Source organism: Aplidium turbinatum, chromosome 13 (genome assembly GCF_918807975.1).
Source record: "Aplidium turbinatum chromosome 13, kaAplTurb1.1, whole genome shotgun sequence".
Lineage (NCBI taxonomy): Eukaryota > Metazoa > Chordata > Ascidiacea > Aplousobranchia > Polyclinidae > Aplidium > Aplidium turbinatum.
In genome coordinates this window covers 20,763,761-20,789,980 of record NC_137484.1, presented here as the reverse complement: position 1 = coordinate 20,789,980, position 26,220 = coordinate 20,763,761, and the positions used below count along the sequence as shown (strand labels likewise).

At 38.5% G+C, this 26,220-nt stretch overlaps 1 protein-coding gene across 1 annotated transcript; it reads right to left on the bottom strand.

Annotated features, from left to right (window-relative positions):
* Positions 1–7,004: 7,004 nt before the first annotated feature.
* Positions 7,005–25,150, bottom strand: LOC145782033 (pre-rRNA-processing protein TSR1 homolog). Its single transcript, XM_082593761.1, has 17 exons — positions 24,957–25,150; positions 16,315–16,418; positions 15,730–15,936; positions 15,207–15,366; positions 14,814–14,962; positions 14,513–14,623; positions 13,796–13,960; positions 13,028–13,187; positions 12,274–12,461; positions 11,657–11,829; positions 11,072–11,231; positions 10,329–10,439; positions 9,723–9,849; positions 9,252–9,365; positions 8,502–8,642; positions 8,119–8,193; positions 7,005–7,239 (listed from the first exon to the last, which is right to left on the bottom strand). Exons 1-17 carry the CDS (start codon positions 25,069–25,071, stop codon positions 7,043–7,045), a joined length of 2,457 nt encoding a protein of 818 aa, XP_082449887.1. The 5' UTR covers positions 25,072–25,150; the 3' UTR covers positions 7,005–7,042.
* Between the last annotated feature and the right edge of the window lie 1,070 nt (positions 25,151–26,220).

Sequence of the window (26,220 nt, the reverse complement as noted above, 5' to 3'; positions counted from 1 at the left end):
AATTCTTGAAAAATGTACGTAGGGTTGCCTCCTGCTGAGAAGCCTTGCCCAGTTTTTGCCCGTTTGTGTAAGAGCTACCTTTAATAAGTTAATCGCTGTATACGGTATCTGCTAAAAAATTTCATACCGTACGTACATACAAATATTAGCTTACCCTAAAAGTGTTTCCAGAAAGCACTACATATAATCCATTATTTGAGTGTAATTTTGCAAAAATTTTCCAGGGGACATGCCCTCGGACCCCCTAGAATACGCGTGCCTTCGGAACGTTCTTACCCCCCACGAGTTTTATTGCTTCCCTTCAATCCCTTGCTCAACCCACCAGGATACGCCACTGCGTAGAGCCATATTCTTCCTACAATAAACTTCACATACGCTTGGATTTTTGAACTTCTTATCTAACTGCTTCGATGCAACAAAATAGGAAAATCAGTAAATATCGTACCGGTACTTAACAACTACGGTACTGCATTCTGTAACAACCTAAAAACATAACAGATTAAAAGTAAACTTAACATATCACACCTGCAAATACAACCCAGTGTTAAGTGAGCGGAAAGTCCTGTCAGCTAACCAGGTTGCGTCACACTTCTCACAGACAGGCTTTCGTGCCAGAGAGCGTGCAATTCAGCAACACAGTTTCAATAAAAGAGACGGAACTAGGGCAGAAAGTTACGCGCACGCGTTGCAGCTACTAAATGCAATGAAAAAAAGACAATTACCGAAACAATCTAGACTTGTCTAAACAATCCCAATTTGCTTCTAAAAATTATTCCAGATTCCAGACATTTTTTTTCCCTACTAGACAGTTCGTTTTGATTCCAGATCTGGAATCAATTATTCCAATCTGACAACCCTAGACTTCGGCTCGAAACTACCCAATTGTGTTGTTTTTATTTTTTTTAATTTGTATCGGCTGAGTTGATAATACTTTTTTGTTGCTTCCACTTTTGCACCACCGTCATTCAGGCAGAATAATTTTTCCGCTTTCCGCCTAAAAAAGTTATCCGTGAATAAGTGCGAGGCACAAAATGCGACATGACATAAGATCGAAAAATCTTAAATAAAACTATAATCCGCAACATGTACCACTTAAATTTTACATGCATCGGATTCAGTATTAAATTACCTTTCCAGGGATGTGCACCAATAGGATGGCATTTGGAAGGAACTCCCAGCAGAACGCTTCAAAGATGGAGGATATATTTACGATAAACATTAAAATATTAAGATTTTTGCAGAATTGACACCTCTTCAACATCTTCGGATAAAACCATAATTCGCAATACGTGCCACTTAAATTTTACATGCATCGGATTCAGTATTAAATTAACTTTCCATGGATTGCACCAATAGGATGGCATTTGGAAGGAACTCCCAGCAGAACGCTTCAAAGATGGAGGATATATTTACGATAAACATTAAAATATTAAGATTTTTGCAGAATTGACACCTCTTCAAACATCTTTGAATAAAACTATAATCCGCAACACGTGCCGCTTAAATTTTACATGCATCGGATTCAGTATTAAATTACCTTTCCAGGGATGTGCACCAATAGGATGGCATTTGAAAGAAACTCCCAGTAGAACGCTTCAAAGATGGAAGATATATTTACGATAAACATTAAAATAATAAGATTTTTGCAGAATTGACACCTCTTCAAACATCTTCGAATAAAACTGTAATGCGCAATACGTGCCACTTAAATGTTACATGCATCGGATTCAGTATTAAATTACCTTTCCATGGATGTGCACCAATAGGATGGCATTTGGAAGGAACTCCCAGCAGAACGCTTCAAAGATGGAGGGTATATTTACGATAAACATTAAAATATTAGGATTTTTTCAGAATTGACACCTCTTCAAACATCTTCAAATAAAACTATAATCCGCAATACGTGCCACCTAAATTTTACATGCATCGGATTCAGTATTAAATTACCTTTCCAGGGATGTGCACCAATAGGATGGCAGCTAGAAGGAACTACCAGCAGAACGCTGCAAAAATGCTGGAAGATATATTTACGATAAACATTAAAATAATAAGATTTTTGCAGAATTGACACCTCTTCAAACATCTTCAAATAAAATTATAATCCGCAACACGTGCCGCTTAAATTTTACATGCATCAGATTCAGTATTAAATTATCATTCCAGGGATGTGCACCAATAGGATGGCATCTGGAAGGAACTCCCAGCAGAACGCTTCAATAATGGAGGATATATTTACGATAAACATTAAAATAATAAGATTTTTGCAGAATTGACACCTCTTCAAACATCTTCGAATAAAACTGTAATGCGCAATACGTGCCACTTAAATGTTACATGCATCGGGTTCAGTATTAAATTACCTTTCCATGGATTGCACCAATAGGATGGCATTTGGAAGGAACTCCCAGCAGAACGCTTCAAAGATGGAGGGTATATTTACGATAAACATTAAAATATTAAGATTTTTGCAGAATTGACACCTCTTCAAACATCTTCAAATAAAACTATAATCCGCAATACGTGCCACCTAAATTTTACATGCATCGGATTCAGTATTAAATTACCTTTCCAGGGATGTGCACCAATAGGATGGCAGCTAGAAGGAACTACCAGCAGAACGCTGCAAAAATGCTGGAAGATATATTTACGATAAACATTAAAATAATAAGATTTTTGCAGAATTGACACCTCTTCAAACATCTTCAAATAAAATTATAATCCGCAACACGTGCCGCTTAAATTTTACATGCATCAGATTTAGTATTAAATTATCATTCCAGGGATGTGCACCAATAGGATGGCATCTGGAAGGAACTCCCAGCAGAACGCTTCAATAATGGAGGATATATTTACGATAAACATTAAAATAATAAGATTTTTGCAGAATTGACACCTCTTCAAACATCTTCAAATAAAACTATAATCCGCAACACGTGCCGCTTAAATTTTACATGCATCGGATTCAGTATTAAATTACCTTTCCAGGGATGTGCACCAATAGGATGGCATTTGGAAGGAACTCCCAGTAGAACGCTTCAAAGATGGAGGATATATTTACGATAAACATTAAAATAATAAGATTTTTGCAGAATTGACACCTCTTCAAACATCTTCAAATAAAACCATAATCCGCAACACGTGCCGCTTAAATTTTACATGCATCGGATTCAGTATTAAATTACCTTTCCAGGGATGTGCACCAATAGGATGGCATTTGGAAGAAACTCCCAGTAGAACGCTTCAAAGATGGAGGATATATTTACGATAAACATTAAAATAATAAGATTTTTGCAGAATTGACACCTCTTCAAACATCTTCGAATAAAACTGTAATGCGCAATACGTGCCACTTAAATGTTACATGCATCGGATTCAGTATTAAATTACCTTTCCATGGATTGCACCAATAGGATGGCATTTGGAAGGAACTCCCAGCAGAACGCTTCAAAGATGGAGGGTATATTTACGATAAACATTAAAATATTAAGATTTTTGCAGAATTGACATCTCTTCAAACATCTTCAAATAAAACTATAATCCGCAACACGTGCCGCTTAAATTTTACATGCATCGGATTCAGTATTAAATTACCTTTCCAGGGATGTGCACCAATAGGATGGCATTTGGAAGAAACTCCCAGCAGAACGCTTCAAAGATGGAGGGTATATTTACGATAAACATTAAAATATTAAGATTTTTGCAGAATTGACACCTCTTCAACATCTTCGGATAAAACCATAATTCGCAATACGTGCCACTTAAATTTTACATGCATCGGATTCAGTATTAAATTAACTTTCCATGGATTGCACCAATAGGATGGCATTTGGAAGGAACTCCCAGCAGAACGCTTCAAAGATGAAGGATATATTTACGATAAACATTAAAATAATAAGATTTTTGCAGAATTGACACCTCTTCAAACATCTTCGAATAAAATTATAATCCGCAATACGTGCCACTTAAATTTTACATGCATCGGATTCAGTATCAAATTACCTTTCCAGGGATGTGCACCAATAGGATGGCATTTTTGGAAGGAACTCCCAGCAGAACGCTTCAATAATGGATATTTACGATAAACAATAAAATAAAAAGATTCTTGCAGAATTGACACCTCTTCAAACGTCTTCGAATATTTTGTTTGTTTGTTTGTTTATCTTTATCCTGCGTTGCGGGAAAGCGGACTTGAGCGCTATGCATCGGTGTACGTCTTCCGACGTACACCTGACCCACGCTGCAGCCAACGACAATGTCTGTTTCCGGTTGTCTACTCTGCTTATGACTTTAATTTGGAACTACCCATTACTCGAAATCGATCACTGGGTAGAGGCAATTGTCGTAAAGTTTCTTGCCCAGAGAAACAACAGCAGGTGCGGGTGGCTGGAGTCGAACACGCAGGCTCTCGACTGTGAGCCCAACGCGCTAACCACTCGGCCACTGCTACCATAATCCGCAATACGTGCCACTTAAATGTTACATGCATCGAATTCAGTATTAAATTACCTTTCCATGGATGTGCACCAATAGGATGGCATTTGGAAGAAACTCCCAGCAGAACGCTTCAAAGATGGAGGATATATTTACGATAAACATTAAAATATTAAGATTTTTGCAGAATTGACACCTCTTCAAACATCTTTGAATAAAACCATAATCCGCAATACGTGCCACTTAAATTTTACATGCATCAGATTCAGTATTAAATTACCTTTCCATGGATGTGCACTAATAGGATGGCATTTGGAAGGAACTCCCAGCAGAACGCTTCAAAGATGGAGGATATATTTACGATAAACATTAAAATAATAAGATTTTTGCAGAATTGACACCTCTTCAAACATCTTTGAATAAAACTGTAATCCGCAACACGTGCCGCTTAAATTTTACATGCATCGGATTCAGTATTTAAATTACCTTTCCAGTGATGTGCACCAATAGTTTCTAGATGCAGTTTCTAGATCAATCTGAGCTAAAATATGCGCAGACCTTCTGCTTTTCTCTGCAGATGAGGGAGGGACCCCAATTGTTATGTTTGGCAGGGAAGCTGAATTGACTGGGAGCGAGTCTGTTAGCTCCTCCCATCGTTCCTTGCGTCTCCTAACCAACATCTCAAACTCGGGGCCGACCCGAGGTTCGGAGTCTTCCTTCTGCGTAATGGCACAAAAATCTCTAACCCTCCAATCTAGAGCCTTGACATGCTGTGATTCAAACTCTAAGACTTGGTCTATGGTTCTTAGTTCCCTCAGCTGTCTCGTGGCCGCACTGATGTCACTAAGTAACTGACGTCTTCGTTGACGGGCTTCCCTGTCATTCTGTAGCCCTAACACTTCCTGTTGAACCTCCTCTCTACCGACCTCTGAAGGCAGTTGCGATTGTACTACTGGTCCACTCACCGGAGGCCGCGCTACGGTGGCCCCACTCTCCGCGACAGATCCACCTCGCCCCACCAAAGAGCGGCGGACCAGCCCCTGTACATTCCCCAGCCCACCCGAGACCCACAGACAGTCCTCAAGGGAAGCGGCACTCATAGTTATTTCAGTAACTTATGAAATGGAATAGGCTATGTACGGTAGCCTAATCAACAAATTAATCTTTTACTACTAAATTTCAGTAGGCTACACAAATTTGCTATAAAACCTCGATAACATACACAATCAAATAAGTAGCTCACTGACCCGAGGCAGGAAATAGTCCTCGCACCACTCCCTTACGAGAAGCGTCGCACCCTCTGTCCACGTGGTCCAGTTTCAAAATGGCGTCGCGCGCTTCGTCTTGTGGTCGGTGGAATATCACAGTTTCTTGCTCTTCTCGGACAGTTCAATCATCTTCAATTGTGTGGCTCTGGTCACTTCAATTGTGAGTCTGTAGTTACCCATCTTCAATTGTGTTGGCTCGCCTCTGGTCACTTCAATCGTGAGGCTGCAGTTACCGATCTTCAATTGAGTTACGCTGGTCACTTCAATCGTGAAGCTACAAGAATTGTTTTTTGCTGGTGTTGTAAAACGCATATTTGCTGGCCAACCGAAGCGGCCAAAGAACAGCAATCGAAAAAGCGAAACCAGATCGAGAAGTCACTAAATCTACTGTGGGGCAGTATAAGCACGGTTACTTTATACTGCCTGAAGCGGCTGGGGAACGGTCACCAGACCAACAATCCGTCGACGATCGAACTGTCCGAGAAGAGCAAGAAACTGTGATATTCCACCGACCACAAGACGAAGCGCGCGACGCCATTTTGAAACTGGACCACGTGGACAGAGGGTGCGACGCTTCTCGTAAAGGAGTGGTGCGAGGACTATTTCCTGCCTCTGGTCAGTGTGCTACTTATTTGATTGTGTATGTTATCGAGGTTTTATAGCAAATTTGTGTAGCCTACTGAAATTTAGTAGTAAAAGATTAATTTGTTGATTACCGTACATACGGAGACAGATAACTTGGCCATAATTTCGTGAACAACAATCACAGCCATGACTGCTGCTGACAAACGTTTGCAACCTGCTATGTCAAAAGAATTAAGTTGAACATGGCCTTATTAAAAGATTTTACTCATTTATATGATATTTTAGTTAGGAAGCCGAATCTTTGTGTGATATCTTTTTAAATGTCAAACGACGCACAGTTTGAGAATCATTGTAACTTAATACAGAAATAAAATGAATCCATTTTATAAGTTTTGTAATTTACCCTATCAATCATGGTGCAAAATCGGAAACTTTCAGACCCCCGGTTGAGAACTACTGCTTTAGTTGTTTGCACAAAATGAAACGCCAAATATGTTATCAGTTGTGCAATGTGCATCACTACTTTTTAATCTAAACCATGACACAGCCTTCCATTGAGTTTTCTTGTACATGCATTCTACACTAATCCTTCTATAACTTCAATGAATAACCTTAAATACCAACTAGCCTACTAACGATACACATCAGTGTTACGGTATTGATTGCTTTGGTCACTTTGTGAGCCTTCTTATAACATTAACAAATGACATTTCAGTGGCAGGACAATATTTTATTGTATTTTACAACCAAGAAAATCATTATTCAAAAAACTCTTCGTCAAACATTTCATTTTCGCAAGATCCCTGCGAACTAGCACAAGATGATGCCTCTCTGTTTAAAGGAGTGATCGAGGCAAACGACCACTTCGGATAGATTCGCTTATAAAGGGTCATCAACACTGTGTCTTGTGAGGTCAACTGGGCGTTGAACAGACACTTCATGTGGCCGTGCGTGCCTGCAAATGTATGAAGCTTGTTAATGTTCAAAAGTTAAATTATCAGGAGAGGATTCAACAAGCAGCCTTCAGGGAGGGATTCCAACAATCCAACAAGACACAATGATGTGCAGCATTAAACCGACTTTGCAAACACACCACAAATAAAGGTGTGTTTTTAGGTCACCCTGGCCACCCCGAGCGTCTTTCCTTCCTGGATCCGCCACTGTCTATTAAATAGTGAATGGTGTACCTCTTTGTTCGGCAATATTCGGTATTTTCTGCAGTTTTGTTAACCCTTATGTAGGCTACAAGGCTGGAATATTTTAACAGATTAGCTTAGGTATTCGTTCTTGCTAGAGTAAATCGTTCAAAAAAATATACAACAAAGCTAGTGGACTTCTCCAGGGACGTGTAAGGTAAGGGGACGATAAAAGCTTTTACGCAACAGTCCAGTTAATTTACTTGTTTTGACTAAGCAGAAATTGATCAGCCATACTTGAAATGAAAATGTAGCCGGCACTTAGGTTAAAAAACATTTCCCTGGCACACCAAAAAATATAATAAATGTTACCAAGAAAAGCTCATCAACAACAAAATCAAACAAGTCGGATAAGATAACATAAGATCTTTGATCAAGGTTGACAAAAATACATGAAGCAAATTTAAATCTGAAAACTTCGATCTGGTCTTTTCGCTATGACACTTTTGACAATATTTACTTACACTAATCATCATCATCATCATAATCCATCATCGGTTTGTTCCCCATGATATTCCCCATAATATAGCTTTTAATCACCTTCCCAGAAATATGAACAATCATGTTTCATACGCAAAAAAACAATATTGACTTTGTAGTTACTAATTACTCGTTAAATATTAATAAAAGCAACCGACCAATAGGTTCCCGGATGTGGCCCCTTCTTCCATACTTTGTCCGTAACTCCACAGGTTTAAACCAAGTTACATCATCTACAAAGAATGTAGGTTGTTAGAAAACGCAGTATCCAAACGTTCGAACATGTAGACACAAAAACGTGCTTACGAGTGATCGGTAAACGTGTGGAACAAGAAAAAATTGAGAATGTCAAGCTAATAGTTAAAAACACAAAAATTTTAACAATGCAAAGTCCACCCAAGCTAGTTGTCCACGTCAAGAATACAAAGTTATTGCTAAAAAGGTATCACAAGATGAAGCAATGTCACTATATGACCAATAAACATAGGTTCAACATTTGGAAATGCAATCTACAACGTTACTGACCCAATCGACAACGTACCTCTATTGAAAAACATATACCGGATGGTTGCTGATCTCTTGTTGATGCGGAAGGGATGGCCGCTCAGGACAACCCGCTTCACTATGATCCGGTCAGGGTCGACTTTGAAGAGCGATCCAGTGGCGACTACCTTGCTATCACCTGAAGCAACGTTAATGCAACGTAATTGGAAGTAAATAAAGACTACTCAAACCTTACAGAGAATATTGCAATTTTTAAAGCCAATACTGTACTGGCGGTGGGATGGCGCAACGAATAAGGCGTTGGCTTTCCAATAATGCAAACCTGGTTCGACTACCGGCTTCAGCTGGTTGTTGAAAACACCGCTCACCTCTACCCAGGGTGTAATAAATTGGGTGGGCATAATTGCTGCAGGAAAGGCGGCAGAGAGAAAGGAACTGGCCACCCTACTCTCCTTAGTGCCGAAGGCTTAGTACAATGAGAACCTTATCTTCTCATACCCGACACTTGAATTAAGTATGGGACTACCTTTACCTTCCTGTACTCGCAAACTATATTGTGATTTAATCGAACAAAGTCTCAGGGTTCAAGCTTAGAAAGATACGGTTGTGACAAACAGTTTGCTGAAAAGATTTTATAATGATTACAGAGAAGCAATAATGTTTTTAAAGACCATAATTTACCAACAAGATTTTAAAATTACTTTTTCAGGTTCGAAAGATGGACGGGATATATTCAAATAGATCAGTGACAACCATTCACACACAGCAGCCGCACGAAATCCGTTACCTTTCGATTCCTTGAATGCAATCACATTGGCAGGGGGAAAGGTGATTGGTGCATAGACCGTTGCTATGACAACGCCTTGCTTTGGAAAGAATCGCTCCATCTTATGTTTTGAACCTATTTAAAAAGATAATTGATCCAGCTTGCAAAATTGGTCCTTTTTACATCGATTCAACGTTTGCAAACGCTAGCAATACATAACTACGTTGTGACGATCCCCCTTTTGGGGTGAAACAGGCTGTAGTGTAGAGATTTTAGAGAGTAGTACTAACTAACTTTATTTGATGTAATAACAATAAAATATATACAATAGTTACAGTTAACCTATTCCGAGCGTCCTCAAGGCAAGAAACAAACTACAATGTGTGACAGTCGTTATATAAATGGAAACAAGCATTGTAGAGTCAATTGTCTGAATGGGAACAGCTCGATGACACAATCACTAGGACAATTATATCTACAGTAGTTGCTTACCCAGGGTGTGTTCTGAGAACACAACTTTTGATCGAAATCTACGGAATCCAACGTGGAAAAGCAGTTCCGTCTTGTTTCGTATAGTTTCCTCTTCGGTTTGTTTCAAGGCAAAATGTAGAACGCTCATCTAGAAAGCAAATTACAAAGGAAATAATTAGAAGGGGCTTACAGCGCTGGTCTCAATGTCTAACAGGCTCCGGAAAAAAAAATACTTTCCAAACAAACAAAAAAACAATATAATGATTTAGCGCTAAATTACATGAAGTGGCTTCCATACCCAATGAAATGAGCCTACCAAGTCAATATTCATCACTGATCATTTTCGCCCACTCCAATTATAATCTGACAGTGTGCAACAGCACGGTTTGTCCGTCCCGAAGACTGTACGAGTCTCACGTTTAGATAAAAACACACACAGCTGCCGAAAGTGCATGTGTGCAAACCTTCACGAACGTAGTTGGTCGAAACCAAATCGATATTCTACTTAAGCTTTGCAATGCAGCTTGCACTGTTGCAAATGCTGTGCTCGAAACCCTAATTAAAGCTTTACGATGAACTAACCTAAAAATAATTTTTAGCTTAATACTAACAAAAACACATTGTGACCTTCTGCTCGTGAGGGAATAGGCCGAACAAGGTCAAAGGTGAAGATGGAGAATGATGATGAACAAACGCTTTGGGGACGTTGGTTAAATGGACCGTGACGTATCTTCCGGGCTGCAATATCATTCCAGTTAAGACAAACTTTGGAAACAAGGTGAAAAACTAGTAAAAAATTCTTGTAACTGTACAGTGTGGATTTGATCAGTGTATTAGTGGCTTGAGAGATATTGATGAAGATTATATGCTTCTAGACAATGTGAAAATGGTGATAATGTGACGTGCGGTGATTAGCGCCTAATATTGTCTAATTCAATAAAGCTTATCAAAACAATGATATGACATAAAATCTCAATTAACGGCCATCAAATGACGAAGTTTTTTGTGAAAAAAAGAAAAAAATTGTGAAGAATCGAACCCTGATCGTTTGATTAGAAAATGGTCGGTGTTGGCACAGACGGATCACTTCGATCGATCATCAACTATGCTTTGTAAATCAGCACAACTGAACTGACAACTGTGGGATTTCTTGTGATTTGAGATTCACTGAATGGACCCGTGAGAAGAGTTCAATCCTTCTGCTCAACCCAGTTGGCTTGACGAGGGTGAAATAGTAACTTAGTTGCCACTTGCCAACCATAACAATAGTGATATTTTTGGACACCAAACACCAATGAAAAATTAATGATTTTGCGTCGATGAGAATAAAACCAAATCCTAGAGAAGCATTGAACCGCTAGGCTAATTACTTGCACAGAAGACTCCAAGTCAGGTTCTATTGAACGGATTCTTTTCTTCGTTCGGTCAAACGCTTGGAACTGAAAAATTTTTGCATAATCGCGCGGAAGATTTTCTTTTGGGTCCCAAGGGGAAGTTCGGAAACTTTGCAGGCCCCGGTATCTTTGAAACCTTGATGATGAAATTTAAAAATGCTACAATCAAAATCGTTTTTTTTTGTGTGAATCTTCTTTCTTTTTATAAATCTTAATAAAATATGAAAAATGAACCTGAAAATTGAATGAGGCTGTTCACCAGGCATTAAATTAAATGATATGTAGAACATCTCATATCATTTAAAAATGAACCTCTTAGAAAATATTTTAGCGTCACCTCCGGTTGAATATGAACAAAGATAACATCGAATATCCTTACAATGATGTATAGTAAGATTTCTATAGAGTACATAGCTTTACAGCAATAAACTCAAAAGCATAATCAAATATCACCAGCTTTTATTATGATGTAACCAATATCCTCTGCAGTCCGTACCCGAGTTAAAAACCTTAAAGTGAAACAACAAGGTTAGAAAACAAAATGGAGCTTTTAGAATTTACCTTACGCTTGCGGCAACGTCAGCCGGGGTATCTATCTCATCAGGAAACATCTCGTTACTTCTCGCTTCTCGGAATAGAGCTACCTGCCTGGGATCGTCTGGCAACTCTGCTCCGCTCTGACTCTCAGAATCATCCATGCATGACCCGGACATGATGACGCTCTCTTCGTCGATCTAAGAGTAAAAGCTAGAAGTTCATTGTGACCAAGCTGAAGCACCAAGGTAACCAAGGTTGGCTTCCCTGAATTTCCAAGCACTTTGGGTAAGTGGACAGGAAGTTAAGGAGGTAACTTTTGTATCTTGGGCCAACCTTGTAATGTGTAGTAGTAGTAGTCTAGTTTTAATCCGGTGATGTCCCCGTTATCGAGGGTGGTAATATGTTATCAAATGTTTTGTCAAAAAAAGTTTAATGATGGCGATGAAAACATTTAGTAATATCCTTAACACAACTTCAGCTCTTTGATTAAACTTTAAACTGGTCACTGACGTCTTCGAACCACCGGATAAATACCTAACACAGTCATTCCCAGTTAGAAAAACCTGTCCTTTTCACATTAAATCAACAATGCAAGGAGTTGAATCAATGTATAAAGCCAACTCTGTTGAATTTGAACAAACCTGTGAATCCTCTTCCTCTCGAGGCTGCAAATCTTCGTATTTCAATCCATCGCCTTCCTCTTCCATCATGTCCTCATCACTAAACTCTTGCTCCTCCCACTCCTCACCTTCATCCAGGATCCACGCGGCTTGGTAGTCCGAAGTCCCAGCTGGGACTTTCTTTACAAGCTTCGTGGATTTCGATTCCTCTGCAAAGACGTTGAAGCATTGGAGCAAAATAGTTGGAGTTGCTTTCAATTGTAACGTTAACGCGCGTGGGGTAGCCAGCTTCAAGCAGCTAACGTGCTGTGCATCAAGCCACTGGTCTAAATGAGGCAAAGTTAAAATTTCTTCATAATCAAACGTCTAACAACTCAAGATTAGGAGAAAAAATTTTGTTCACAATTAGGTTTTCACCACATTTTCTTTCTTGGTTACGATGCGACTGCATGATACAACTTTCATCATTAGATGTCACAAAAAAAACAATCTTAAACTTGGCAGTTTCGTGATCTAGTGCAGGCTTGGACCCGCCTGCGTAGGACGGGTGATTCGGCGACAGAAATAAATTTCCGTTCACAAATGAAGTGTTGTTGCCAATAAACTAAACGAGGTGTCGCCTACTGGAGAAATAACCCGAAGTGCGTTATATAACTGTAAAGGCAGAATCTTATCTAAGTTGACAATTTCTTGGTTCATGGAGTTGGGTGTTTGTCGATTGAGAGAATCACAAGAAGATAATCACAGCTTCCTCCTATTTAGGTGCACATCTTACTCTCTGCCTCCTCAATCTCTTCCTGAGTGGGCCATGTTTGCTCTCCCTCCATGGGATCTACTTCTGCCTCCGCTATTAGATCTTCTTGTTTACTAGGATCACATGCGATCGACTCTCCGCTTTTTTCCCACGACAAAAACGATTTTCCTCCGATTGTGACCTGGCGTGGAGCAACAAAACAACGCGAATTGACATAATCAAAATCATAGAAATGTGGCGAGAGAAAAACAGAAAATTGAAGACTAAAAAAATTTAAAACTACTGTTGGTGAATGGAGTTGAGCAAAAAAACAATATCAGTTCAACCACGGCTTACAAAATCATAAAAATGCGCAATCAAACGAGAAAACTGAGAGCCACAACAAAAAATAAATTGTCATCGATACGTACTACTACTGATGGTTAAAACATTGATTCCTTCACCGTAGAGTAATCTCATTAAATACTAAAAGCAAAAGAGGTATTTTCAAGGTTGAACGTAACCGCACATTATGGGAATCTGCCAGTGTTTGTAATTGAAAGCTACGGTATGTCATAATTTCAGAACAACAAGCTCGTTGAAGACTAATACGCAACTTAAAATAATTTTTAACATCAAGAACACCAACCTCTCCCTTCAAAAGATTTTACATCTTACTACACGACAATTTTATTCACACAGAAATTTAAAGATATATAAAATTCCATGAAATTTGATCAAACATTACAAACAGTTCATTACTCAAAGAAAACTAACAAGAGAAACCAAAGGATGGTTAGACAAAACAACCTTCTGTTCCTCCATTTCATCCTCGTTCGCTGGTCTCATTTTGCGAGCATTCCAAGGGCAATGCTCAGCCACCTCATCAATCTGTTTCATTTGGAAATCCCCCCAGCCGACGACATGGACAAGCCGGTTCACGTTTAATGCGAATCCTCGAACGTGCCCAGAAACCTACAAGCAACCATATCGAAGCTTATGCCATTGGTGAGCCACATCATTACGTGTGTACTATGTTCATCAACCGGTTAAATTAAATGACACAAAATATAACATTCCTTGATAAAACATCATATAGCACTTGGATTATGTGGTGAAGACTAGAGGTCGTTTAAGCACATCCGTTTGCATTACAAATTTAATATCAATCTTTTTGACGCGTGCAGGGCAAAAATATAGTACCAGTTACAGTGTGCAATGTACTAGTATGTTAGGGAGGAAAGAAGGTAAAGCCTTATAAGGTATAAAATGTTCCGGTACTAAGCATCATGTTTCCGGCTAGCGCAGCAATAAAACCAACAAAAACACCATTTCAAACAGAGGAAACTTATAGTTTAGCAAGTGCAGAACATATAGCTCGGTACACGACAACTGGGCGATACCCACCTGGTCTCGCCCAAGTGGGTATCGCCCAGTTGTTGTGTACCGATATAGCTAACACTGTGAAACTCAACTGATCATCGTCCCACTCAGCACTAGAGTGTTGGCCTGTCAAGAAAGACATACCTCAAGCGTCCCAGTGTCTTCGCCCTCATCGCAAGCATAATTAAGTTTCTCAGCAAGCATGTATGGACGTCTTTCTCGGATGCCAATTTTTCTTCGTTTTATTCCGGCCACCTTAAAACATAGAATTAATTAATCGTAATATTTCAAAACGTGAAAAGCTAAACACAAAACTGAAGCAAAAGCAAAAATGTGCTCAAAATTTTTCAACACAACTTCCAACTTTAAAATTTCTTGTTTCTATATATAAACATTAATTATCAACAGCATTTTAGTCGGTCCAGCGGGAAGCAACAAGTCTCACCGATCGCAGCAAGCTGAAGGTCTCCTGTTCCGTATCGACAACGTGAAATTTAATGTTTGAAACATAATGTTCTAGTTTCTTAATAACTTCTTTCTTAATAGGATTTCTTCTTTTTAATGCAATATCTTTTAGGCCTTGCAAGCAGAAGACTGAATAACACAACAAAAAATACGTTATGGAAAAGTGTATTCAAATTTACATACGCCAACTTTTAAAACTACGGAAGCAAAACTCGCAAAAACTGCAGAAATGTAGCAACACTACTTGAGAGCAAGATTAAATTTAAAATATATCTACAATGACATTTAGACTACATACAGTCATACACGCTATGCTATCTGAAAGGCAGTGGAAGCCACAATAAACATTACAAAATAATGAAAAACAACTTACTCATTGATGGAATTCCTTGTGCTAATAAGCAAGCCAAGATCTTGTAACCGTGCTCATCAATGGGCTCCTCCTCATCACAAGCAACAAGGAACACAACAGTATCACAAACTTGTACACAATCCAATATATCTGCATATGAAGCTGAACCGGGTTGGATGACCTGTAATGGAATATGCATTAAAACGCAAGTTTACAGCCACTTGGTAAGGAAAATGAAGAGAGGTGTCAAAACGAACACTTGTATAAAGTTTAACTGTAAGTGTTGAAACCCTAGAAAGCACTTAAATGTGTTCATTTAAACAGCTGAAAACAACAAGTAAAAACTTTAGTCTGCCAAACTCAATGACCGACCTGTGTCAGTGGCTCAAAGCCTCTACAGTCTACAAGTATGCAATATGCAATACCATCAGAATCAATCCTTCAAAGAAGCTTTCTCAGTCAGAGGGAAAAGATTTCCACAAATAGCCAAAATGATTTATTTATTGCACAAGTAGATCACTCATACCTTCTTGCACATCCTTACCTGAAATCTATGCTTCAATCGGGGAATATTTAATGTAAATCCAGCAGTTGCTTGGGGGGCTTCACTGACCATGGAACCATCAGAACTTCCACATCCTTTTATTGATTGTGATAATAATGAGATGTCAACGTTGTGATGAAGAGGAATCAAAACTGTCAGATGAGGAGGAGAATGTCCGACTCCAATACTTCGTTTCTGGTTGAACACCTGTAGAATGTGAAATGAAATACAACTGAAAAGTTTCCAATGTTTGGCTGTATAAGTTTTCAGTGCTGTCTAATTACGATTGAGACGTTTGCTAAAATTGTAAAAACGAAATTGGTGTATAATTTGGTATACTGTATGCTACAGTGTATAATTGTATATACGTTTGAAGAGACACAAAACGTACCATTGAGTTGAAAGCATCAGCTACAACGATATTTGTATTATTTTTGTCTAAATTGCACTGCATTGTCACACCAAACTAATTATAATCTAATATATAACTGACTGACCATCAACCATACCAGTACCACCACTACATTTTCTTAATAATCACAAATAAAAAAACAAGAAAATCACTGATACCAAATAATACTATACCTCTTCACGTTTTTGTGATCTTATCTGTTTTGACCTATTCCGACGATCAATCTTATGAACAACCTTTTTGTGATGCTTAGAAATTGTTTTTATATCCACACGACCTGTCAAAGAATTAAAAGTATTTATCAGTAAGAACAATAACAGCAGACAGAGCTGCAGTTTCGACCTTTCGGTGTAGTGGTCCAGAAGTGACCAGGGTTGCCAAATAATTCATTTTTTTTTAGAAAAAATAATGAAGTTTTAACCCCTCAAAAAGTCACAGTGACAATTTCAAGCATTGATTAATTTTAAGTAAAAAATGATTCTTGCATCCTTTGCCAATGCGTCTGGCAGCCCTTGTAACTTCTGGTCTGGCAGTCACTTCTGGACAACCACTCCGCTGTAGCAGTCCAAAAGTTACTACTATTGCAAGGGTGTAATCTGCAAAATTTTTGAGAAAACTTGCAAATGGATAGAAAATTATGTAGTTGAAACCTTTTTTTGAATATAGAATTATACAACTAGGCTTAAGAGTAAACTGCAAAACTACAGCTGATGAAGCCATTGGCAATGTGGAGAAAATTAAAGATTTGCAGACATAATTTTGTCAATAAATTTCTTAAAAGTTTAAACGAGTTATGTTTTCACATTTTGTCAATAAGTGCCTTGTCTTCGCCCACGATGATAGACAAACTTCAATGACACTCTAAACCAGGGGTTTTCAACCTTTACATGTTGAATAACCAAACATTCCACCGCGACCGCCTCAGAGCAATCAGTGTAGTCTCGCGACCCCCATAAAAGTATTCAACAAAAGCATATTTAATGCAAAACTTAATCAAATTTGATTCATGCCGACATCCAGTTATGTTTTGTTGTGCTGTTCAACGTAAACTTCTAAAGCGAAAAACGTTTTTTGCGATGTTATTATGGGTACGGCTTTTATTGCATTTCCTCCGATTGTTATTTTCTATCAATATTAGCTAGATAGCCTAATAGGAGAAAAAATAGTGAGAATAATCTACGTTTTCGCACTTTCACCGGTTGAATTTATTGCAATCTTTTATGGATTTATTTAAATCAATTTCAGTGAAATGGCTGGTGCTACATATTTTTAACTATTAACTTTGTCAATGCGTGCACCTGTTGCTGAAAGAACTTTCAAACAAAATAGCAGACACTAATATTTTTCAATGCCATTGAAAACGATACTGAGAAATCTATATTTTGCATAGCATATTTACCACATAATTTTGCTTTTTTACCATAGTGTGGTTACCGGTTAACTTCAGTCTGCACAAAGCAACATACAAGAACTTGGTGAAAAATATCGAATACTTTCCTACAGTTAAAGCCTTGCGACGTCTGAAAGCTTAAATGATATAATAACCTTAGAGCTCGACCGATATATCGGTCAGCCGATATGTATCGGCCGATATCAGGTGTAGCCGATGTATTGTATCGGCTATTTTTCGCCGATAAACATCGGCCAGCAAAAGCACACTCAAAACCAGCCATACATGCCTTTAGAAGAAACACAAGTTGCTCAAATGTGCTTTCATAGCACGAACAATCGTTGCAAGAATATAATTTCCCGCCTATTCTAGTGCGCGCATCTAGAAAATGTTAATACTGTATCCCTTAGCTTCCATTCAAGCAGGAAAACTTTCGAGTTTTACGTGGCTTCAACGATTGATGACATTGAATCAGTGTAACAAAGGTGAATTTTTCGCTAAGAATCGATGGGAGTACCGTGTACTTCTACACTAACCACGCGCAACTTATTTCAAGTCTTACGTCACAATGTCTGGCTTTGATCTACGAGTGATATTGATAAGGCAAGATTCGTTACAAAATTAGATTATACGAGTAGGCCATCACAGCAAGATGCAGCAATATTTGTCATGTTTTGGTATTACAGAAAGAAAGAAAAGGCCCAGGGAAAATTAACTTTCGCTCACATGACATTCAAAAATAAACCCAAAGAAAAAAGCCTAGTGAAACTTTGCACAGAAGAAAATAATAGCGGCATTGTAGAAGTTTTCCGACCCGTGCCCAGAGCATTGTGACGCAAGAAGCCACACCATCTCGTTCGGTGGAAGTTAATCAGTTATAGGCGTATTGCAGCTACACGGCACTTTGACTCTCCAAGCGCACCTCGTTGATCTGATGAAAGCTTTCGCTGAAATTTTAAAAAGCCTTCCAAACCGTAGGCATAGCTCTTCAACTAATGCATAAACTTTCTTGGACAGGTTTGTTGCTTAATAACTTTGTTGGTAACAAATTTTTCGTAGCTGATATATATCGGCCGATATATATCGGTATCGGCCTAAATTTTTTTATAAATATCAGTATCGGCCTGAAAAAGTGATATCGGTCGAACTCTAAATAACCTCAAGTAAAGGACTGGTGTATTGCAAAAAAAACACAGTTTTTAACCTTTTCTGGCAAAAACGAATTGAAAACAATACACTGGAATTTCAAGCGCCTCACGACTCTCCAAAAACGGTTCGCGACTCCCAGGTTGAAAACCCTTACTCTAAACTTAATTTCGGTAAAAGTGACGCCTACGTGGTTTTGGAAATGGGTTCTTACATACGCGCCGACTTCCAGGAGGGCCGGGGGGCGGCGCCCCCCGTAAATTTATGGTTGAGGGGCAACAAAAATGGTTATTACAAGTAGTGTTTCAAAGATAAAACACTTTGCGAAAGAGATTTAGATCATTTAAACAGACTTAAAGAATACCGAAAGCGAAATATAGCCTACGTTGCTCTTGCCTGCAAAACAGCAGCTGATCGCATGGCTTTCTCATACGGTATGGAAATTTCAAAGTAGAAGGTAGAGTAACTTACGCTGCTGGAATAGTCACGTAACTATTTACTGCAATATTAAGTAAACCAGCTAAATTAGACGCGCAATTTTCAATGAGGTCTTCCCGCTGTGAGATCAATTATGATTCAACAGAACGCATTGTTTTTTTCAGGATGTGTGAGAATTAAATCAAAAACCGATAAAAGAAAAGGTGTTTAACTTGGTCGCAGATATTGCTTGCATTAACAACGTCTCTTACCGCTATTATCACCTAACTAACCTGACATCATTGTTTTATGCAGCCGCTAAGGTTTAACATCGACTTCCACGATCATGGAATGTTACATAATTAGAACGATTATATCCTACACGCAAGAATAAAAAAATTGATTTCTTAAAGCAGCTCTTTCTGTTTTGTCTTGTGAGCTTTGCATATTGCTCAAGAAGTGCATAAAGTTTAAAATTGATAGAAATCATTACATTTGAAAATTAAGTTTGAGTCACTGCAAATAATCGTATTGAAAACTTTTAATTCCACAGACACCATTGCACACTCCGTAATCTACGTTGGCAATGATTTTGCCACAGCAAAAATGTGTTCATTTTGAAAACTGCTGAGCTTGTCCCGTGTATAAGTTGAACCTGTCTTTTTGAGATGAAAATCACTTGTGAACATCTCGACCTATACTCGAGTATATACGGGATTCGATAAAAGACTATAAAAACTTTAGATAAAAAACATAAGAGAAAACACTTCGCCGTTGTTAACGCTTTGAAGGTAAGTAATTAGCAAAACGAAGCTAATAAAACTCATAGCGGGTTTCCACTCTGCTTGAGATCATGATTTTTTTGCGTTTTATTTCGTAATATATAACTTCACTGTCTTGATCGTTGTTATTCACTCGCACGAAAAGGAAATGAATCGGCTTGTTTTCCAATTATGAGCTAACATAATCAAAATTTTTACTAGACGTAGGCTATTGCATGCGTAAACCTAATCGTTTCAAGCAGCAGTTCTAATAAATTCGGCTTGCGACCTAGGTGTCAATATAAACAAGACAGTAAGCTTAATCAAAGACTATTTTAATTGAGCAAAATAGCGTTATGGTTATGACGTCATCACCTTTCTCGCCCCCCAAGGTTTTTTGAAAAGTCGGCGTCTTTGGGTTCTTCATATGTATTGACTCAACTCAGTCATTCGTTTTTATGCAAAAACTGTAGCCTACTGGTACTGGATCTGTATCACTATCAGCCTTACAAAAATTTAACTTTAAAAAAATTGAGGGCCGAATTTTTCAATTTTTAATTCGAGTAGCTTTTTTATGTCTTTTGAAATATGAATAATAAAGTTAGAGTATTTTTAATTTGCTGGAATTTGAGAATTTCTCTGGGTAATTTTCCGTTTGTCATAAGAGGATGTGACCGTGTTTGCCGAACGACGCATTACATTTTTGCTCTCAACAAATTAGTTTGGTGGCTGTAAAAAGTTATATATAATACTTCTTTAAAAAAAATGGTTTCATCAATGTCAAGTTTGTCAATGTCAGCGGCGCGTGCGATGTTTGTCGGGCTGGTATCCCCAAGGGTATGAGTTTGATAGTGCCCAGAAGCGTCTTATTTTAGACTAAAATTGCCTGCTAGAAAACACTGCCTAAAAGTTTACTGAACATTGATGAAATCATTTTTTTTTTTAAATATTGTGCAGTATATATAACATTTTACAGCCAACAAACTAACTTGTTAAGAGCAGAAATGTAATGCGTCGTTTGGCAAACACGGTCACATCCTCTTATGACAAATGGAAAATTACCCAAAGAAATTCTCAAATTACAGCAAATTAAAAATACTCTTAACTTTATTACTTATATTTGAAATGACATAAAAAAAGTTACTCGAATTAAAAATTGACTACAAAAATGCAGCAGCCTAAAGATTGAGTCACACTTCGAGGGAAAATTTAGTTGAAAAAAAGCGCTTTGGGGTAGTATCAAACTCATTCCCTCGGTAACACCGGCGCAAGAAAGATCGCAGGCGTCACTGACTCATTTGAATAAAACTGTTGAATTTAGAACTTATTTATATAGGCACTTTTTTCTTCTCCTCTCGTCTTTCGCTTTGAATAAGAGAAAAAAGAATACGTCATGACCGCTCAAATAGTGTTTCAGATTAAAAGACCGGAGCCGGTCAAATAGCCACTGCCTTGTTTTAACATTTATCTTATTTTTGTTGAATCTGTTGGAACCTTCGTTTGGTCACTTCTAGTCTAGCAGTAACTTCTGGATTGCGTATATGCGGTCTGAAAGTTATGGTAACTTCTGGACTACAGTACCGTAATATCTGGACCACAGTAATTCCTGGACCATTACACTGGGTTTTCTCAGTACAGTAATGTGTTAACTAGGCAGCACACATCGTATTTAGCCGAGTACGATAAGTTGTGAGTGAGTACCATTCTGGGGCAACACTAAAAGGCGGAAATAAGCCGAAATAACTTTAAAATTAAAACAGTCATAGTATTTAATGATCTCACAATTGCTTCTAAATAATATCTTTCAATATTTCAACATAAGAAAATGTTCGGTATTGAGTTGTGGCTAAAAATCGCATTTCCGCTTTTTTCCTATTTCAATAAATTCCATTAAATTTCGAAATTTACTCCAATAACTTTAGAATTAATACACTTAATACAGTCAAAGTATTTAATGATCTCACAATTGCTTCTAAACAAGATCTTTCAATGATATTTCAACATAAAAGTAGGTTCGGGGGTGAGTTGTTGTTAAAAATCGCATTTCCGCCTTTTTCCATGTTGTAATATTTCATTCTTTCATGATGAAGTTATCGCTATGTTAAACAATATGGAGCCAAGATCGTATTTCCGCGTTTTCTACATCCGTATTAAATCGCTACTTCTGCGGACAATACGCCATTTCACGCCCGGCTTATTTCCGCGTTCCGCCTTTTAGTGTTGCCCACCATTCTGGCCCTATTTAGGGACTACAATAGGAAAACACGAGGCTATGGTCACCATCTATGGTAACTATAATATAGTTTCTGCCTTCTAAAAATCATACACGAGAGATAAATTCGTAAAAAATGCGTTGGCTAGGCCTAATGAGTTAATGTTTTTTATATTTCCTGGTAATATTTTCATAATTAAAATGGGGTGCAACCTAGTTCGTACCTTGAACAGTTCGTACCCTGAAAAGATCGAGAGAAAAAATTAAAAAAAGCCGAAGCATAGCTTACTCTACAGGGGTCGATCTTAACTTTTTTTTTCACTAGCCCACCGGACTAGTTGCTCCCCGTTTTCACTAGCCCGCACGATTTTTCACTAGTCCGACCAGTTTACTGACTTTTCACTTGTCTGATGACGTATTAAGATAAGTGTTTTGGCTTAGACTGAAACTAACTAAAGGCTTTCAGCAGGCCTTAAAACTTGTGTTTTTTTCCGGCAGCCGTCGTGGCCTACCGAGAGCTCCTTCTCGGCGGCCAAATCTGCGTGCTTGGAGGCCAAAATACAATAACGATAGCACAAGTAAATAGCATTAAACTTGCAACAATGTTAAAATGATCACTTAGCGTTATTGAAGTCTGGGCGACGTCCTGCAATAGAATCGTTGTACCACGCATTAAATGCTTTATCGAGATTGCAATCTGGCATTGCGGGACCATCTAACGACCCTAAATTGTTTTCACTGCTCGCAGCTCAGTAAATTGTTTCAACTGCATACCGCCTTTTATAAAACCTGACCATTTATTCGGTTATGATGTCACCATTGAGGGTGTGAAGTCACTAACCCACAGCGTTCTCAACTATGAAGACACGTGTTTTTTACCCACGGACGTCAACTAACCTAGTTCTCCTTTTTAACAACGATTCAATGTCCGACAACATTGAATCGATATAAAAACGACAATATTGCCAGCCGATGTAAATTAGCACTTCGGATTAACACTTCGTTAAAATAAACATCGGGAATTGCAAACAAGACTTACAGATCTGGATATATTCAATACAACAGTAGTGACTGTGATGCGCTGACCTAATTCTGCGTCACTCTTTGATAGTAAATATTTTCGACATTCAATCCACGATCATTCTATTGCAAAATTAAATAATTGGCTAGAAGAAACCGGCGGCCAAACTTGGCCGACGGAGGAGGTAGCACAGGCGGTCATTCAACCACTACTTAGCGGCCATGGCCGCCGGCTGCTTTAAGGCTTGTTTCAGATTTCAGTAGGCCTACGCACAAGAGAGCAACAATACGCACAAAACACCTTTTCGGTCATGGAGGCACACGAGCTCTTCAACTACGACAAGGTAGCAATCCAAAGAGAGGGAAAAAACGAAATAAAAATCAAATAAATTATTGTTTGTAAAAATGTTCAAGCTTGGGGACGTATTAATATTACACAGTAACGTTGTATCAGCATTTGATCACGATATATCAACAAAAAAAACGTTAATTTCGCCAACTGCTGACTTCTCCGTGCTGGCGTGCTCACTACTACCACATGTCGTGTCTAGCAACAATGCGAGAAAAAAGTAGTCACGTGCTCAGTTGACCGACTTTGCCGCCTTCTTCGTGCAATTTAGTCTCTGGGCAAGCAAATTTTTGCAGTATTTCAGAGTGACGTCGCCGATCGCCATTTTGTAAACCAAAACTTTTCACCGGCGAATATTTTCACTAGCCAATCGGACTAGTACTGCAACACTTCTACTAGTCAGCGCAAATTTTCACCAGCCATTGGCTAGCGGACTACCGCTAAGGGTGCAACCTAATTCGTACCATGAACAATTCGTACCGTCAGTTCGTACCTTGAAAACATCGAGAGAAAAATTTAAAAAAAGCCGAAGTTGCTGATCGCAGTTTCCGCAAACATTTTAAAAGGGTTAGGGTATCGGAGTATCGGTTAGGTATCGGTATCCGCAAACAAACAAACTGAAAAGATCGAGAGAAAAAAATAGAACATCGCTGATCGCAGTTTCCGTTTTTCCGCAGTTTCTGCAAACATTTTAAAATTTCCGGTAATGATCCCAAGAGTTTGCCAAAGTCGCTGATCGCAGTTTCCGCAAACATTTTAAAAGGGTTAGGGTTTTTCCGTAAACAAACAAACTGAAAAGATCGAGAGAAAAAATAGAACATCGCTGATTGGAGTTTCCGTTTTTCCACAGTTTCCGCAAACATTTTAAAATTTCTGGTAATGATCCTAAGAGTTTGCCAAAGTTCCGCAAACATTTTAAAAGGGTTAGGGTTGATCAGAGTGTCCACAAACATTTTAAAAGAGTTAGGGTTGATCGGAGTTTCCGCAAACATTTCAAAATTTCTGGTAATGATCCTAAGAGTTTTTGTTTGTTTGCGGGAACATTTTAAAATGTTTGCGGAAACTGCGATCAGCCACTTCGGCTTTTTTTAATTTTTTCTCTTGATCTTTTTAAATTCAAGGTACGAACTGAGGGTACGAATTGTTTATGGTACAAATTAGGTTGCATCCTACCGCTAAGATCGAACCCTGCTCTACGGGTCGAGTTAGGGTAAAGGTTAGCGGAAACTGCGGAAAAATGTTTGCGGAAACTGCGATCAGCGAGGGTTAGAGCATAGATTACTCTAAGGTTAGGGTAAGGATTAGCGGAAACTGCGGTTAGCGGAAACTACGGAAAATTGTTTGCGGAAACTGCGATCAGCAAGGGTTAGGGTTAGCAACAACTGCGATCAGCGACTTCAGCTTTGTGCTATCTTTCTCTCGATCTTTTCAGGGTACGAACTGAGGGTACGAACTGTTCAGGGTACGAACTAGGTTGTATCCATTAAAATGTTCTTATAAGAAACTTTCACATAACTTACCTTTCTTTTCTACATCAATTTGGCGTTTACTTCGATGTCGACCTGTTTTGTGATTTTTGTTTTGTTGTTTCCATATTCCTGGAGCATGGCTTTGATGTTGACCAGTAATGGCCATCTTAGCTGATGTTTTTTACACCTCACGCTTAATGAAAAATAAGCAAAATGAAGTATGACTGAGTAGGCTAAGGCCTATATCACAACACCTATGATATAATGTAGTGCTAAACAGATGTATTCAAGCAGTGTACTGTACATTGCCCATATATAAATATTTCAGTACCAAGCAGTGCTAATAGTACAACTATAGCCTACGCAGTTACAGCAGTCAAATTCATGACCTTGAAGTTGTAGCAAAGGGATGTTGCAAGAGAGAAAACAACAATTTTATATAAGATAGAATAAGCTACATAAAAAAATGCCTAATACTTAATGACATTACCCACAAACATAGTTATAAAAGTAAAGTGAAAGTCTGGCACAAAACACTGAAAACATGAATGAACCAGGCAACTAGCAATAGCTAATGCTACAAGGGGATTAGGCCAGGGCTTCTCAACTTTTTTTAATGCGCGACCCCAATGTTTGGGAAACCCGGCAGCGTATAAGGCTAGTACGCAGCGTATAAGGCTAGTAAGTTACTAGTTACTACAGAACACATGTTTTTCAGCTTCCACTGATGGTGAAGGGATAATTGCATAAAACGGAAATTTTCCGTTTTTACTATATCCATTGGTTTTGCTGACGGATATAGCAAAACTGTTGAATATAAAAAGTATAAACATTAATTATTAGGCTACTTGTTTCGGTAAAATAGTTTTCTTGATACTGTATATTGCAGGCCCTTAGGGGCATTGATGATTGATGATTGCATGAAACAAAAACTTTACGTTTTTACTATATATCCATTGGTTTTGCTGACGGATATAGCAGAACTGTTGAATATAAAAAGTATAAACATTAATTATTAGGCTACTTGTTTCCGTAAAATAGTTTTCTTAATACTGTGCACCATAATAATATAAATGCTTTTATTTGCGCCCATTGCGATAACATATAGTACAGTGCGATCACAGATGTGATACAACAGACGACAGGAAGCAGCGAAGTTACATATAGTCTTCGAGTCAGCTGCTCCCCATAGTTTGGCTTGCCATTAAGTTTCTTTGCCGAGACACAGCCGCGTGCTCTGGAGCGGTGTCGAACCTACGTCCTTTCGAACGTTGCGCAGACGTTCTCACCACTCGGCTACGCAGCCGACGTGCCA